Source organism: Microtus oregoni, unplaced genomic scaffold, assembly GCF_018167655.1.
Source record: "Microtus oregoni isolate MIOR12 unplaced genomic scaffold, Mior012 000004F_ref0000308, whole genome shotgun sequence".
Lineage (NCBI taxonomy): Eukaryota > Metazoa > Chordata > Mammalia > Rodentia > Cricetidae > Microtus > Microtus oregoni.
Window position 1 is genome coordinate 32,385,522 of NW_024543063.1, and position 16,070 is coordinate 32,401,591.

Below are 16,070 nucleotides of genomic sequence, written 5' to 3' on the forward strand. Positions count from 1 at the left end.
TTCCTTCTGTGCCTATCCTTGAGTTATGTTCTCTGTTACTATGTAACAAAGTCACCCCATCCCCAGAAGCCTAAAATAAGAAACACTTACTGTCTCTCCCTTCCTGGGTCAGGAATTCAGGCTCCCTCAGGAGGCGTAGTCAGTCAATTTGAGCTTTTTCTTAATGGTGCTATGATGTGTAGTGTGCTCTTTGCTTTGTTGGAAGGCTCCCCCATTGGACATGGCAGTCACTGCTGGCACAGGAGCCCAAGTAGCTCTAGCTACAGGTGCTTTTGCTGTTCCACTCTGGAGAGCTCTTGTACATCATCCTTGGACCATGGATGCCTCACTATCCTCACTTCCCTCCCTTTGCACCCCAAGACCTCCCACATGGTCATAGCAGTTACTTCTTTGTGTGTGTGTGTGTGTGTGTGTGTGTGTGTGTGTGTGTGTAAGGTGTATTTATTTATTGTGTATACAGTGTTCCTGCCTGCACGTACACCTGCAGACCAGAAGAAGGCGCCAGATCTCATTACTAGTGGTTGTGAGCCACCATGTGGGTGCTGGGAATTGAACTCAGGTCCTCTGGAAGAGCAGCCAGTGCTCTTAACCTCTGAGCCATCTCTCCAGTCCCTAAAAGTATGTTTTTTTTTAAAAAAATGGTTTTTGTTTTGTTTTTGAGATAGAATTTCTCTGTGTAACAGCCCTGGCTGTTCTGAAACTTGCTTTGTAGACCAGGCTGGCCTCAAACTCACAGAGATCCGCCTGCCTCTGCCTCCCAAGTGCTGGGATGAAAGACGTGCGCCACCACCGCCCAGCATAGTTACTTCTTAAAACAAGAGCAAGCAGTTGTGCTCATCCAGACTCTGGCGGGACTGGCTGTCGGTTTTCTGTCTCGTGGCCTCTGGCACCCTCCCACATCAGCACAGCCTTGCCAGGCTCACCTGGCCCTGTCTTTACTTTCAGTGTGTCATGACCCTGATGTACGCCTTCTCCAATGACATCTTCTCCATCATCAACTTCTTCAGCTTCTTCAACTGGCTGTGTGTGGCCCTAGCTATCATCGGCATGATGTGGCTTCGCTTCAGGAAGCCTGAGCTGGAGCGTCCCATCAAAGTGAGTATTGGGTGGTGTCCTTCTCAGTCCCTGGGTGTCATTCTCAGAAGCAGGGTCTGCATCCAAGCAGCCCTGGACTGACACGACCTCTCTAGTTCTGCCCTGTTCATCTCTCCTTGGTGAGTACCATATGAAGGGCACACTGAAGGCTAAGCTTGCTGGGGTCAGAGTTGTCCCAAGACAGCTGAGTTGTGGCAGCTGATGGCCAGCAGTTTCTGTTACCCAGCTAATTCTGGGCACACCGCTGACCCAGTCACCTACTACAGGGCTTCTTCCTGCCCCTCTCCCACTCTGGTCTCCACCAGCATCACAAGGAACCTTGTGGCCAGTTGGTGGGAGACCCCAACCATGCTGGGGTCATCCCACTGTGGGGTTAGAGGTCAGACTGCCCATAGCTGGTCCATGGAAAGTTCACAGATAACCCGTGGGCTTCATTCCCTGAGCACATAGTTAGAGTCTGTTCCAACAAGACTTTCCCACGATGGGAATCCATTTTCAAGACTGTGGAATTCTGGACAGCAATCTGGCAAGAGCCCACAGAGGAAAACCCAGCTCTGCCCACTGGGTTATTCAGCACGCCAGCTGCCCTGCCAGAAGCCTGTCTGCTTTGGCTAGTTGCAGGCTGTGGCTTTGGGGTGAGCATTTAGACCCACAAAGGGTTCTCTGAAAAGGCAGTATTCCTGGCTTGTTGGTGGGTAGCCAGGGTCTTCCCAGAAGGATCAACCTACTGCTCCTCCCCGAGGTGACCATGGGTGAGTATTGTAGCCGGGGTTTCCATGTCTGTGATGTGGGGACTGCAGGGCCAACCTCTGCTGCCCTAAGGAAGCCTCAAGAGAAACGGGACCAGCTGTGTCTATACTAGCTGAGCTTTGGGTAATTGTATGCTCAGCGCCTTGTACTGAGGTCAGAGTGAGACCAAGCAGGACCTGGATTCTGCTCTCTCCGGGCCCACAACAGTTCAAAGCAGGCCAAGGGAACAGCTAGAGGTAGTTAAGCCACTTCAAAGCAAAGGGCCAAGGTCTAGGAAGAGGAGGCTGGACAGACCCAAGGAGAAGGTGATGGCTCCAGGGCCACATGCCAGCCACAGGACAATAGGCGGGAACTTTCCACTTGTGCCCACGGGCCTGGAGCAATGTGAGGAGAAGCTGGTAGCATTTATTTCTCCATTCTATCCTAGGTGAACCTGGCCCTCCCGGTGTTTTTCATCTTGGCCTGCCTCTTCCTCATCGCTGTGTCCTTCTGGAAGACACCCAAGGAGTGTGGCATTGGCTTTGCCATTATCCTCAGCGGGCTGCCTGTCTACTTCTTTGGCGTCTGGTGGCAGAATAAACCCAAGTGGCTCCTGCAAGCCATCTGTGAGTGTATACAGTCCCTGCCCATACCACCCAGGGTGGGAATGTCCAGGGTAAGGGATTCTTGATCCTGCCATGACCACCATGCTGAGCCTCAGGCTTTGTGGTACTAGGTTTGAGTCGCTAGTATAGTGTGCCAGCCATGAGTAACCGGGATACAGGAAAGAGAGATGGAGCTCCACCTTAGCTGGTCTTAGACGTTCCATGCCAACTGGCAAAAGCCTACTGCAGGCCATGAGCTTGGACATGGTGGCCTGACCAAGAGAGGGAGCCTGAGGGGGTTGTAAATGAGGCACCTGGCTCGAGACTATTCCAGTTAGGTCCCTGTCTTCGCTCCCCTAAAACTCTAAGGGGGAGCGTGTTTGCAGACCGGGGTTATCACTGTGTTCTGGGGGACTTTGGATTTCCAGAATGGGGAGTGACATCAGCCTGATGGCATAAGTTCAGATTCCTGGACCCATGTAAAAGTCAGACGCAGGCCAGCAGCTACTTGCTAAAGTGTCTGTCTGGCCCCTCCCTCGAGGTTTCAGAGGTGACTAATGGGCTGGCGAGAGCAAGCGGGGCAGCAGGAGCCGACCCCAGTTCCTGCCCATCATCCACTGCCCTTTGCTCACCCCTGATCTCTCCCCGCAGTCTCTGGGACGGTGCTCTGCCAGAAGCTTATGCAGGTGGTTCCTCAGGAGACTTAGCTGCGAGTCTCGGGTGCCACAGGGAGAGTGCGCACGGTGACTGCTTCTGGACAGTTCACCTTCGGAAGAGCAACATTCAGGCCTGTCATTCCCCACAGCTCCAGCGAGCGCCACCAACTCTCCAGCACCATCCACTGTCCCTCCAATGGTCGAGGGTCCACAGCGGCTGCGAAAGAAAACTCTGGTACGAATTTGGTCCCAGAAGGCGACCGTCCGTGCATGGCACTCAGTGTTAGCGCATGCCGTGAGCTGAGGCCTAGTCTTTGTGACTTTCTGGGGACTGCCACATCTGGTCTTTCTCCCCGCTCTGATTTTTGTTTTATTTTGTTTTCGTAGCTTGCATTTTGGGTCAAGTTTACACTACCGAGATGATTATTTTTAAACAGAACAGGGTAGCAAGGAGCAGGAGACGCGTAGCTAGAGCGGCCCAGCTGTGAATGTGAACGCACTGGCCACAGCCCTTCTCCCGAGGCTGTGTCGCTCAGTAGCAAAGTGTGCCTCAAGGGGACCACGTCACTGTCACCCGTCGACAGAACTACTGAGACCGGGTGTCACCTGTTCTACTGTGGACTTGGACTGACAGGCAGATGACATATCTTACTTGGGTTGTTTTGTTTTTCTGGGATCCTGGAGATGGAACCCAGCCTCATTCATATGGGGCAAGTGCTCTACTGCTGAGTTACGTTTTTAACCTTATAAACGTAGAGCTCAGGTCTCACTGAAGTCCTGGGGATTCCTCTTCCCTTGGCCATACATGAAAGAGCGCTCCGCAACCATAACTCAGCAGCTGGCTGCCATAGCTAGAAGCTCGTGGGAAGAGCTGGCCTCCAGCTGTCATCTACAGGGCCACGTGCGCTTGTGCACACTGGCAGACACAGTTTATCGACCCCCTACCCCAGCGCTCCTAGAAACAGACCAGGAAGACGGACAGTGACCAGCACCAAGGGTCTCCCACCCACACCCTTAGTTCACCGCCTTAGTTCCTGAGACTGTCGCCGCCATCCCCTCCTTATCCCCTGTATCCATTGTCCAAAACATGCACCAGACGCCCCTCCCTGCCGGGTGCCACCTGTGTGACAAGAACACTCGAGCTTCCTGAGTATGAAAGCTGCTGGCTGCACGCTGCTATCCCTCCTGTTGGGACCATCCTACAAGCTTCCCATTCTCTTTTGGAGGAGACAGCTGAGGTCCAGCCAGCATACCTAACCAAGAACTGATCTGCTTGGAGAGACATCAGGATCTAAGAACCCCTTGCTAGCCCCAGCCGTTGACGCAGGTCACGGCCTGCCTGCAAGAGTGATTCTCTGCAGAGCCTGCATGGTGGTGACCTTACCACTGTCCACGCCCCCCCCACCTCCCTCTGTGTTCCTGGGGTCCCCTTCCATAGGGGTGAGGAGGGAGCGGTCAGAGTGCCTCCTGAAGGCTCTCTCTGCTCTCCCAGAGATCTGAACTGGGGTCTCTGCCCTGGAAATCAGGTCAGGGACCCAGTCCCAGCCTGGGTCCAAAGGGCAGGGGCTCAGTGGGCCATTTTCATGGTGCTGACCTAGGCCCTGTGAGAAGACCTTGCTCGTTCCTATTTCTGATGTCCTGGGGTCTCCCGTTTTGTTTTCTCAAAGCAAGCCCTGACCACAGAGCCATTTTGTTCTGTGCTTTGCATTTTCGGTTTTGTCCTAACATGTCACTGCGTCTGGCTTTTTTCAGGGGTCAGTATCTGAGTGGTGTGTCCAGGCTGTGTTCCTGCCACATTGGGGCCCTCTACTGTGCCACCTGAGTCAGTGATATGGTTGTAACATCTTTTACTCGTGTATTAATGGCTAACCTGTTACACTGGGCTGGGGGTGGGGGTGGGGTGCTGCTGTTTTATGGGACTTTTTGATTGTTTTTTTGTTTTGTTTTGTTTTTTAAAAAAAGCTATTGGAATTCTAAGTTGCTAACAGTCTTCTGTGTTCTGTGTTCAATGCCAGATTCCCTGTGTGGGAACTGCCTCTTTTCCCTCAGCCCACCCCTTTCTCACAGCCACCCAGCCCCCTGAGGGTGACAAGGCTGGTAGGGAGCCAGGGAGCCAAGGACACACTAAGGTCACTGGAGGGAGAAGGTTCCTGGAGGCCCCTAGGTGGGGAGGGGCTTGGCCTAGAAGGGACCTTATGCTAATTGTTCTGTAAGCACCATCTGGTGGGAGTGGGGTGAGAGGAAAGGAGCCCGGCAAGGAATAAAATGATTCCAGTCCATCTCATAGCACCCCCATCTCTCATGGACAGGTTAAAGCTCATGGCCCAGAACCTAGGGTCACTTCTCTCTACATCCTAGCATCTGTGGGAGAGGGCCCCTTGAGGCCAAACCCCCACCTCTATCTAGCTTCCAAATGTCCCTGGCTGTGCTGTGTGTCTTTGAAAAGCAGGACATTCCAATGGAAGGTGTGTGTAAATCTGGGGCGGGGGAGGGTTGGAAACTCGGTCCCTCTGAAGCATGGGCCTAGTGTCTGGCCTACCTATCCCATACAGGGCAGGAAACACACACCCCTTTTAGGAGACATGGAGACATGTGGACCCATATTGGGTGAGTCATACCACCCTTTCCTTTCCTGCCGTAGAGTTAAGTTAGAAAGAGCTCTTCAAAGGTTTTGAGCCTCCCCGAGCTGTCTTTGAAGGCTATAGGCACAAACATGCCCTGCCTTTTATTGGCCCCCACCTGAACTGCTCCACCCCACCCCCATTCCCCACACAGTCCAACCATTCTGCCTATACAGGACTTGTGTCTGCTAAGTCATGGGTAATAGCAGGGCTGCCAAGTGGCCTGGCCTCAAGTGTATGTGATCTTGTCCCCATTCAGGGGGCTCGTGTGGCCCCTTGAGCCGAGACAGGTGCCCTGCAAGCTCCCTGCCCTCCAACGCTTGCTGACACCAACCCTGAGCTGGTAGCCATGTATGCCTAGAGAAGGGGGGGGGGTCTTCTTCCTGTAAATGAACCCCACACTCTGACCTCAACATACTCAGCCCTTGTGTCTTCTTTGAACCTTGGCTGTGTTATATCCCAGCTGCAAACTGCCCCTTACTCAGCCCACAATGAGCTGGTACTGGCTTCCTCTTAACTCTTACCAACATTTAACGGAGCAGACATGGGAGCTTCGGCATCCAGAGTGGACAGCACAGTGCCAGTGGACATGGCTTTTGTGAACTCTCCTGGAGGGCTATGTACTCCGTATCCATAGACGGCCAACACTACTGACCGCTGTGTGCAACCTGCAGCCTCTGTCTTGAAGGAGCTCCTAGGGAAGGATCAAGGGCGAGGAGCCAGAGGCAGATCTGCTAGCTCTGGGTTAGACACCTGAGGGGCCAGCCAGCTGGAGGCTGAAGAGCTGGTTTTTTTCCAAATGTTAAGCAGGTGCTTGTGAAATGAGAGCAAATCAGGATTTATTCAGAGCCGACTTCTGAAGGATCACAGAAAGGGGGGGCGTCGCAGTGCTGGGACGTCTGTCTCACTGGTGTAAGGGTCTTAAGAAAGTGAATAAGGGGAGGATAGGACCAGAAAGACCCTAAGAGTGGGTGACTGGAGGGAGCAGCAGCTGATGGAGCAGACATTTCCGCAGGCCGGACTGGGAAGTTTGGTTGCAGGTGGGGACCTGCAGAGACAGAGACCGACCACGTTGAGATCTCGACCCAGTGTCCAGGTCCTCCACTCCATCAGAGAAAGTTCCAAAACTCCTACCTAGGAAGAAGGCCACTACAGAGAAGCACTTGAGTCCCGGCACCTCAAGAGCTCCCTTGAGGGACCCTGAGTAGCTCGCTTCAGAGGCAGACTTAAACAGGGGAGGATCCTTTGTGAGTTAAACTGAGAGGGCAGTGGAAAGTTCAGGAATGGGTAGGGATTTTCCTGTGTATGGGCAACTCCCCTTTTCCATTCTGTGAGGCATGGTGGCTGGCGCATTATGGGAGCAGATAGTTCTGCAAGGCTGATGATTGGAAGACGCCATTTTAACCAACCAAAGGGTGGTTCGCAATCAGCTTGGTGGGTCACGCCGTTGGGCTCAGCTAGCTTTGGTGGTCTGGCTTTTTTTTTTTTTTTAACTGCTTAAGGATTCACACACCATGCCAATACTCCTTGATTGCATTAAACTCTGGCCTCTTCCCTATGCCTGTTCCTTGTTTCAGGCTGGCTCCCAGGGAAGAAAGAAAATCAGTTAGATCAGCCAACATCTTGTCCCATAGGTCAGTGTGAGGTAGAGGAAGGAACTAACACTGAGTAGTCTGCAGCTCCACTGGCTCCCCCTCAGGTCTGACTGCTGGAAGGAGCAGTTTGGAAGATAGTGGTCCACAAATCCCTGGAGCTGGTGCCTTGGTACCCCTTGAGGAAAACAGGGTCAAGGGTCAGAGGGCACTGTCTAGCAGATGTTTTCTACAGCTGAACGTAGTCATCCTAAACCACACACTCCGTTGCCCCTCCCTTCGTGCCCTCCTCAATACCAAGTCAAATGCTATGCTGATACCATCAAATCCAGCTGTATAGAAACCCCAGTTGGGGCTGGAGAGATGGCTCAGAGGTTAAGAGCACTGGCTGCTCTTCCAGAAGTCCTGAGTTCAATTCCCAGCAACCACATGGTGGCTCACAACCATCTATAGTGGGATCTGGTGCCCTCTTCTGTCATGCGGGGATACAAGCAGTACACTCATAAATATAAATGGATATAAATATAAATAAAATAGAAATAGAAAACCCAGCTGTTGCTCATTAGGGCCACTGAGGCACAGGTAGTGAGGCATCTGTAAGTAGAAATCCTGTTGGTATCTCGAGAGTAGGAAATACAAGCATCTAGGCATCTCCCCAGCCCAGCCATTCATTGTCAGGACAAAACTGACGCCTCCTGCATTGTACCAACAGCCTAAGTTCTGCCTGCCCTGTCTCCTCTCAGAACAGTGTGGGCCTGGAGCTTTCTCTCTAGAGAACAGGAAGAGGAAGGAGAGACAGGGAATGGGAGCACAGATGCAAGCCTGTGCTCTATTCGGGGGCCCCCATTCAACCTCCCTTACCCAGCTGCCTTGCCTGGTGAGACCATGGGCTATAGAATGGTACCTTATGGGTCTCAAAGCCTTAGACAAGTCCACTGAGCTTGCCAGGCCGGTGGCGATGTTATACATGGTGTGTGTGTGTGTGTGTGTGTGTGTGTGTGTGTGTGTGTGGTGTTCCCTTGACCAATAGCCAGCCCAGTCTCAGGCTGGGACTTGAAGCAGAGGCTTGTCTCTTGGAGACAAGAAACTGATTTGGAAACTCTGTGTTGGCGGAGGGGAGGGGGGGCATCCCCTTGACCAAGGGCCAGGGCCAGGGTAGATATTCTCAGGCTGGGACTTGGAATGGAGGCTGTACTAGAGACAAGAAGTTAATTAATTTGGAAACAGATCTGGGCCGGTGGGTGACCCCAAGAACAGTGTATAGCCTCTAAGGCCCTAGAGAAGAAGCCATATTGTGCCACGGCCTCTTCTGGTCATCCTCTGGTTTTGGGCAGGGTATTTAAGCACATATCTCTGACCCCTAGAAGTCCTGAATGCCCTAGGCCTCTCTCCAGAAACATCTGTGGCGATGGTGGAGGTTGAGGGCAGTACTGAGCCTCATGTCATAGGGCATCGGAAGAGGAGAAAAGGAGAGACACATGCCCCAGACACCACGTTCCCCCTCCCCAAGCACTAGAGGGTGGAATGTTGGCTATCCCTCATACAGCATAGCTGAGGTGTGAGCCAAAGGTTTCTGCAGCTGGGTGGTAGGGAGGAACCAGACCCCCCACAGCCCTCCCACAAGAATCGCTGGTCACCTCCCCACCCTCACACTGAGGCCTGACCCCGTGGATGCCACCTGAGAAAGTGCCAGCCTTGCAGCATGAACTGGGTGGGTGGTGATGCCACCTGCCTCAAGACAAACAGCTCCTGGAGGTGAGGCTCAACACCCCTCCGCACTTTAGATGCTGTAGAACCAGGCAAGAAGCACTCAGTGAAGGGACCCCCAAACGTCTATACCTAGAGTCCTAGACAGCTGCGTCATGCAGGATCACACTCACCCCTCACACACACCCAGCCTCCCTCAGCTCTTGGCCTAATCCCACCACATTGCACCTCAAGCCCAAGATAGCCAAGTGGCCACGCCACCAGGAAAGGGGCAGGCCCCTCCCTCGGGTGTTGTTTAAGCTTTAAGGCTTCATCTTCTGCCAGAACTTCTAGATACCTATCTCCTATGTATGCACAGCCATGTCAAACACTGTCCTGTTCACTCCTGGGGTCCAGTTCTAACAAGACCTTTCCTGTAGCCAAACACAGTAAATTCTGCGTGTAGGAACTCAACTGTATCATTAAAGTCTGTCTCATAAAGCCCACACCTTGGTACCTGCCCACCCCAGTGAGCATCTCTTCTCAGAAATGCTCTTTGCCTGTTTCTTTGGCAATCAATCATTGACTGGGTCAAAGGGAGTGCTGGAAGATTCCAGAGCCCCTCCTTCCTTGCCATCTTCAGGGCCTCTGTTGGGCTTCTGTAGGCATCATCTTTAGATGGTTCTTGTAGCTTCTGACAGAGTCTGAGCCAAGGCTAGGGTGTGACCCTGACTCCCTGTTCTGCCTCTCTACACCTTTTGACAAGGAACCTGGGCTGTTGGAAGGCCACTCTGTCCTCTGTGAGAGGTACCAGTTAATCCTACCGACTTCACAGAGGATCTCTTAATCCTAAAGATTGGGTGGGGCCTCAGGCAAATCTGGATCAGGACACAGCTTGGCCTGGGACTCATCTCCCGCAGCTGTCTTTATCTCAAGGTGAGCCTTGCTTGGTTTCATGCAGCCAGATGCTTCTGGCCATGCTTTGAACCTCTGGGCAGACTTGATGTCACTGATGTCTTCCCCATACTTCCCCCTGCTGCTGTGGCATTTCCTCCAAGCCCTCTGGGACAAGGGCATTTGATCCTGAAGTCTGGCCTCTATCTTAGACTAGCTGTTCTGTTCCTGCACTTACCTCTGTTGCTAGAGATGGACTCAAACCCCGGAGAAGCAACAAACAAATCTGGAGTTGGGCAGAGAGTTCCATTCCAAACAATTACTGCAAGCAGAGCTAAGGGAGCAATGGGGAGGAGGGAGGCTTTTCCCTTTGCCCATGTGGTTCACAGTGAGGGGGGATCTAAGGTATTGGGGAAGGGCTTCCACAAAAGTGAATACTGGAAAAGAAGAGGGGACTTGGGTTAGGCTGCACCCAGGCACACTCCCCTTCACTCAGGCCACTTGTCACCCCTCCATTGTACCCCAAGACTGCCCAACACTCTTCCTCAAGATGCTGGATAAAGAGGCTGCACGTGACCTTGGCTTCCTTTTTCTCTGTTGCTGTATATAGATAAACCAACTCTGAGGTCACGGTGAACTAAAGCCAGCAGGTTTGCAGCTCAGATGAGAAAAGACACTCATCTGAGAAACTCGGCCTGCAGTCTCCAGTGTCCAGAGACTCTCGCTGGACAGGCCCACTCTCTGGAAGAAGCAGGAGACAGGAATGGAATCTGGTCTCCTGCCATCATCAGTGACCTTGCCAAGGATCCTGTGGCTCTTGCATATTGAAAGACAACTCAGCCATAAATACAGAGGACACAAAGTGTCCTGGCACTGACTAGGGACAAGTACAGGGCTGCTCAGTCAATGCCGTGTGTATTCTAGAAGTGACCAGCTGCTTTGTGCTCTTCGTGGGGACCGGTTGCGTGTGTGTAGGTTGTCTGCAGAGCTCTGAGATCAGTGCGACCTTCCCTCTGAACCACAAACTCTGTTGTGCAGGAAGGGCAGCCCGTGCTGCTGCTTTTGTGGAGGGGCTTGAGTGTGGGAACATGGTTCTTTGCTCTGTCTGAAATATCTGTGGAGGGTCATGCCAAAATTAGGACTTGCCGGAAGGGAACTTGAATCCCACGGTCTGGGCAGGAAGATTTCATTTCTCTTTGATTATTTTTTTTCTTTTTCTTTGTGTTTGAAGACAGCCTCACTAAATTGCCCAGACTGACCCTGAATTCCTGTCGGCCAGGCAGGCTTTGAATTTATAACCTGCCTCTACCATGAGCAACTGGAATGACAGGCCTGCACCAGCAGACATAGCCCCCTCGAATTTGAATCACGGTGCTATTTCACTTGTTCTCCCAAAATAAAATGTTTTTGTTGTTGTTTGTTTGTTTTTCGAGACAGGGTTTCTCTGTGTTGCTTTGGAGCCAGTCCTGGAACTAGCACTTGTAGACCAGGCTGGCCTCGAACTCACAGAGATCTGCCTGCCTCTGCCTCCCAAGTGCTGGGATTAAAGGCGTGCGCCACCATTGCCTGGCCAAAATAAGATGTTTTAAAGGAGTTCAAAGAAGTCTGTTGGCTCCAGGGAAGTGACGTGATCCAGGGCTGGATGGGGGCTTGGAGCTGCAAGACTGTGTACTGTGTGTGTGCAACATCACTTGTAGCTCACATGGAGAAAGTGTGTGTCTGTCTGCCGACCTGCTGCCTTTTTCCGAGTTCGCGGTGCTTTCTCCATTTGTCCCGAGACCCCAGGAACCTTTGCTCACCCAGGTGTCTGACTTTGACCTTGGATCACTGGAAGAGGCACAATGGACTGTCCCACTGCCCTAGGAGAATGGGTCTTTTCCTTCGGTTCCTGGGCTGGCAGGAAACTGGAGCAGAATGTCAGGTGCCTCCTCTGCTGAAATGGTCCCACTACACTGCGTTCTCAGAGATGGAACCTCCAGTACAAGCCCCCAAAACAGATGCCTCCAAGACCCAGCAAGCCCAGAGTCTCTAACTCCCTGAGCCCAGATTCACTGCTCTGCGCCTCCTTCCATCCTGATGGGGCCTCTCATGGGAAGTGGTGGAAAGACTTGGCCAGGAGCAGACTGTAAAGCCCCATCCCTGCTCCACAAGGGCAGACAAGCTCCAGCTGCCCCCTGCTGTCCTCACAGTTGGTGACAAACTTTAGTGGACTCTGTCCTGTGGTTTCCAGGTCACCAGGATCTGAGTCTGGTCGGTGAGAAGCGGACATAACATCCTGAGTCAGAATCAGACATGGCCCAGGCTTTCGGTTTTTACAGATGGAGAAACTGAACCCCAGAGAGAGACCGAGGGAGAGTGAGAACCTTTGGATGGACTCAACTGAGTTATACAACTGCGAAGTGGGGTGCACACTCTAGTTAGGGTTTGTCCTGGTTGTCAAAGAATGTGGTCCACAGTTTTAATGGATCAGGATGTAGTGGGTGAAGGCTGGGGCAGTGTCTCAGTCTGGTCCAGGCTAACCTGCTGCTCACTCGCACTCATAGCTGAGGCTTCAAATTCCTAGAGATCTTCCTACCTCAGCCTCTCACGCTGGGCTTTTAGGCAAAAGTCACCCCCCCCCCCCAGCCTTGAATCACTTGGAAACCTCAGGAATATCCACAAAGGACATGAACAAAAAGGCTCCAGAAAGCCTCCAGGCTTTGCAGAAGGCCCTTGTGGAGCCCACCTAGGACCGTGCAGTGAGCTTAAATCCTGGGATTAGACAAGCTCCGTTTAAGGTAGGGCATTGAGAAAGGGCATCACCCAAATGGGAGTGGAGCTGAGACCTAAGCTTTTCAGTAAGTTGTGGGAAGGACTGGCAGCACAGACCACCTCATGAGCTTCTAACCAAAGAAACACCAGAAAATGGCATGGCTCATAAGAGGGGGTGGTGGTGGTTGGGGCTATGGTACCCAGGATGTGGCCGTCAGGTTTTCCAGAACTGTAGGGTACATGGAGGAAGGTAGGATTTTGATTTTCTGTACTGGCAAACCCCAAACAGCCAGCAGGTATAGGCAGTCAGACCCAGAAGGGTGGGAGTTAAGAGTCCCCGAGGTGCCTGCAGTTGGAAGCCAGAGAGAGCTGCCTGCTGCCATGCTCAGGGAGAAGAATCAGCCGTGTTGAGAGGTTGTCCCGAGCCCGGGCACTCACTGTTTCTATCCAGGACTTGGGTAAATTCACGGAGGTGCCAGGACTTAATGTAACATCCATTGCTTTAGTGGTTAGGATTCCATCTCTGGCGGCCTGAGCCTTTGCATAACTCCTCTGCCCACTGCCTGGAGCTTGCTTTGGGCCAGACCTGAGGGAACATTTCCTGGAAGCCTCTGGGGAAAGCTCTTAGTAACCCAGGCTCCTGGAAGACAGTTTTTTTCCCAAGACACATCTGGGCTCAGCGTGAAGCCACCACTACTGTTACGGCTGCAGTCTGAGAAAGACCACTTCGCCATGCCAGAGTCCAGAGCACCAGGGACAGAGCGCAGGAAGGATATGCTTGTCCCCCAGCTGCCATCGCAGTCTCTCCTGTGTGCCTCAGGCTCCTGCAATGGGGCACATTGCACGGCTCTGGGCATGAGCCAGGTTCTCCTAGGACACCCACAGCTGAGTTGAGCTGCTGCTTCCGTGCCTGTTTAGTTCCTATCCTCTCTGGAGGCTGCTCTGGGGTGGCATTTGCTGCCTCCTTTGCCTGGTTCAGGCCTGGAGTGGACACCAGTGGGCAGGACTGAGTCTCACCTCCTCAGGGACCTCAGATGGCTTCAAGCTAAGTTCTTCTAGCCGGGCGGTGGTGGCGCACACCTTTAATCCCAGCACTTGGGAGGCAGAGGCAGGCAGATCTCTGTGAGTTCGAGACCAGCCTGGTCTATAGAGCTAGTTCCAGGACAGGCTCCAAAGCCACAGAGAAACCCTGTCTCGAAAATAAAAAAAATAAAAATAAAAATAAAAAAAAAACAACAAGCTAAGTTTTTCTAACTTGCCAGTGGTCAGAAGAGACCACTTGCCACAGTTCTTCCACGAGCAGTGGCTAATATCCACGGCAGGGGACTGTATGACAGTGGATCCCCGGGCCCCAAACAGGGTAGTTTTAGTGACTCAGTGCCCCTAGGGTTGGCAGGACCTCTCTACAGGTAGCAATGGGTGTGGCTGCTCCCTTCTCTGCTCAGCCCAGCTTTTCTGATGAACAGCTCCCCAGTCCCAGTCCCAGCCCCCACCATAAATCTTTACCTCCTGCATCCTAGGGAGCCCCCATTACCTCCCAGGGTACCTGGCTTTTACCGCTCTGGAGAAGGGTCTGCTCTCTCCCATCCTGCATCTTCCTTCCCTCTCCACATTGGCTGGACGGCTCGGTTCCACAGCACATCCTAAGAGCCCCAAGAGACCACACGGTGGCAAGGGTGACAAGTTTATTCTGAGAGCACATTGGGCCGGCAGTGAGGGGTGGCAAAGAGGGGTGGCAGTGAGAATGTGGTGTGGAGTCCTTAAGCCTCTTAGGAAAAACAACTGTGATCCCCACATGGGGCAGATTTAGTCCAGGCCTCTACAGTGTTTTCTGAACTCTAATCAGCAAACATTTATTTGAAAGCCTGTTCCCTGGATGTTGCCCATGCATCTCAGTAGCCCAGCCTGCTGCCAGTTAGCAGGGATGCTCTGGCTGTAGAAGGAGGATGGGGGACTCATGAGCACACCTTCCATGCAGGTTGTAAAGATCAGCCCATCAGGGGAGCCCGAGATTCTACAGTCCCTTCACGGTACACCCAAAAAGGACATTCATGGGCGCTAGAGCTCTGACAATTCCAGCCATGGGTCATGGGTGACAGGCAGGGTAGACACAACCACTAGAGGGCCACTATGCAGAGATGAGAATGATGGGCAGCTTGGTATAGTGGCAAGAGGCATCTTACAAACTAAGCAATGCTAAAAGGAGCCTTTGGGGGAGTGAGGAGATGGCTTAGTTGGTAAAGAGTTAGGTGTGCAAGCATGAGGTCCTGGGTTTGAGCCCCAGAACAGACAGAAAAGCCAGGCTCAGGAATGTCAGCAGCAGAAAGGCAGGGAGCAGAGTCAGGCAGATGGACCCCTGGGCCATGTGTCAGTCAGAGGACAGTTTGCAGGTTCTCTTCCCCACCACGTGGGTTCCAGGCATCAAAATCCGGTCACCAGACTTGGTAGCAAGTACCAATACTCTCTGAGAGCTTATTTAGTTTGGGGTTTGAAGGTTTGGTAGGTTTTTGGTTTCATTTGTCATTTGTTTTTGAGACAGGGTCTCACTACATACCCCAGGCAACCTTAAACTCACCATGTAGTGCAGGCTAGCCTCAAACTTGTAATCCTCCTGGCTCACCACAGCCCCCTCACCTGAGGGCTGGCAGTACACACGTGGATCACTACAGCTGATGACACCTTGACTTTGACAGCAGGGTCCTTTTGGATTCCTGTAAAAATGAATCTCAGTCCTGCACACTGGGGTCCACTCCAGGCCTGAGCCTTGGTGCTAACTGACTCTGACTTAGGGATCTTGCTCAACCCACGGCGATGGGTCATTTGTGCCACTAGCAGAGATAGGAGTACCCTGGCTCCATCTTGCTCCTGGGAGCTCTGGAAAACCAGCCTTTTGGAGTGCCTTCTGAATGGCCAGGTTCAAGCTCCTTCCCCTGATAGAGGAAGTAAGTGATGGGGACCACTTCATATACATTAGTGAGCATCTATGGAGTTTCCACAGAACATTCTAGAAGGTCTCAAACAGTAGGAATGCCTAGAAGGGTCAGCTCCAAACTAGGAGGGATGATACACACATCACAGCTCTTTTTAACACCCCCTGCACTGGTACTGTCTGTCCACCACCAATCTTACCCACACCTTTCTTAACTCCCAACTCCAACTTGCCCCTTAGCTCTGATACCTGGGCCTCTATTTTCCTTTCACAATGCGTTGATGAGGGCAAAAGAACAGGTTCCGTGAGGTGAGACTCTTGTAGCACCTGGGGAACAATTTTTGGAGGTGGCTGGGGTGGTGGGGCTCAAAGGGGTGGGGCTTAGCCTGGGTGCTACCCACAATATGAGGGGGGAGAGAGAAAGAGAGAGAGGAGAGGGGGTAGGTAAGGGCTCGTTTATTTTATTTCTTCAAATGTTTATTTTTATGTTGTATGTATGAATGTTTAATCTG

The 16,070-nt window shown here is 52.4% G+C and overlaps 1 protein-coding gene across 1 annotated transcript in view; it reads left to right on the forward strand.

Moving 5' to 3' along the window:
* The window catches only part of Slc7a5 (solute carrier family 7 member 5), a 35,135-nt gene extending 30,156 nt beyond the window's left edge, over positions 1 to 4,979 (forward strand). The window contains exons 8-10 of the mRNA XM_041650654.1: positions 946 to 1,095; positions 2,273 to 2,450; positions 3,081 to 4,979. Coding sequence (XP_041506588.1) covers positions 946 to 1,095; positions 2,273 to 2,450; positions 3,081 to 3,136 — 384 coding nt within the window. The 3' untranslated portion in view covers positions 3,137 to 4,979. The remainder of the gene's footprint in view (positions 1 to 945; positions 1,096 to 2,272; positions 2,451 to 3,080) is intronic.
* Positions 4,980 to 16,070: the final 11,091 nt, after the last annotated feature.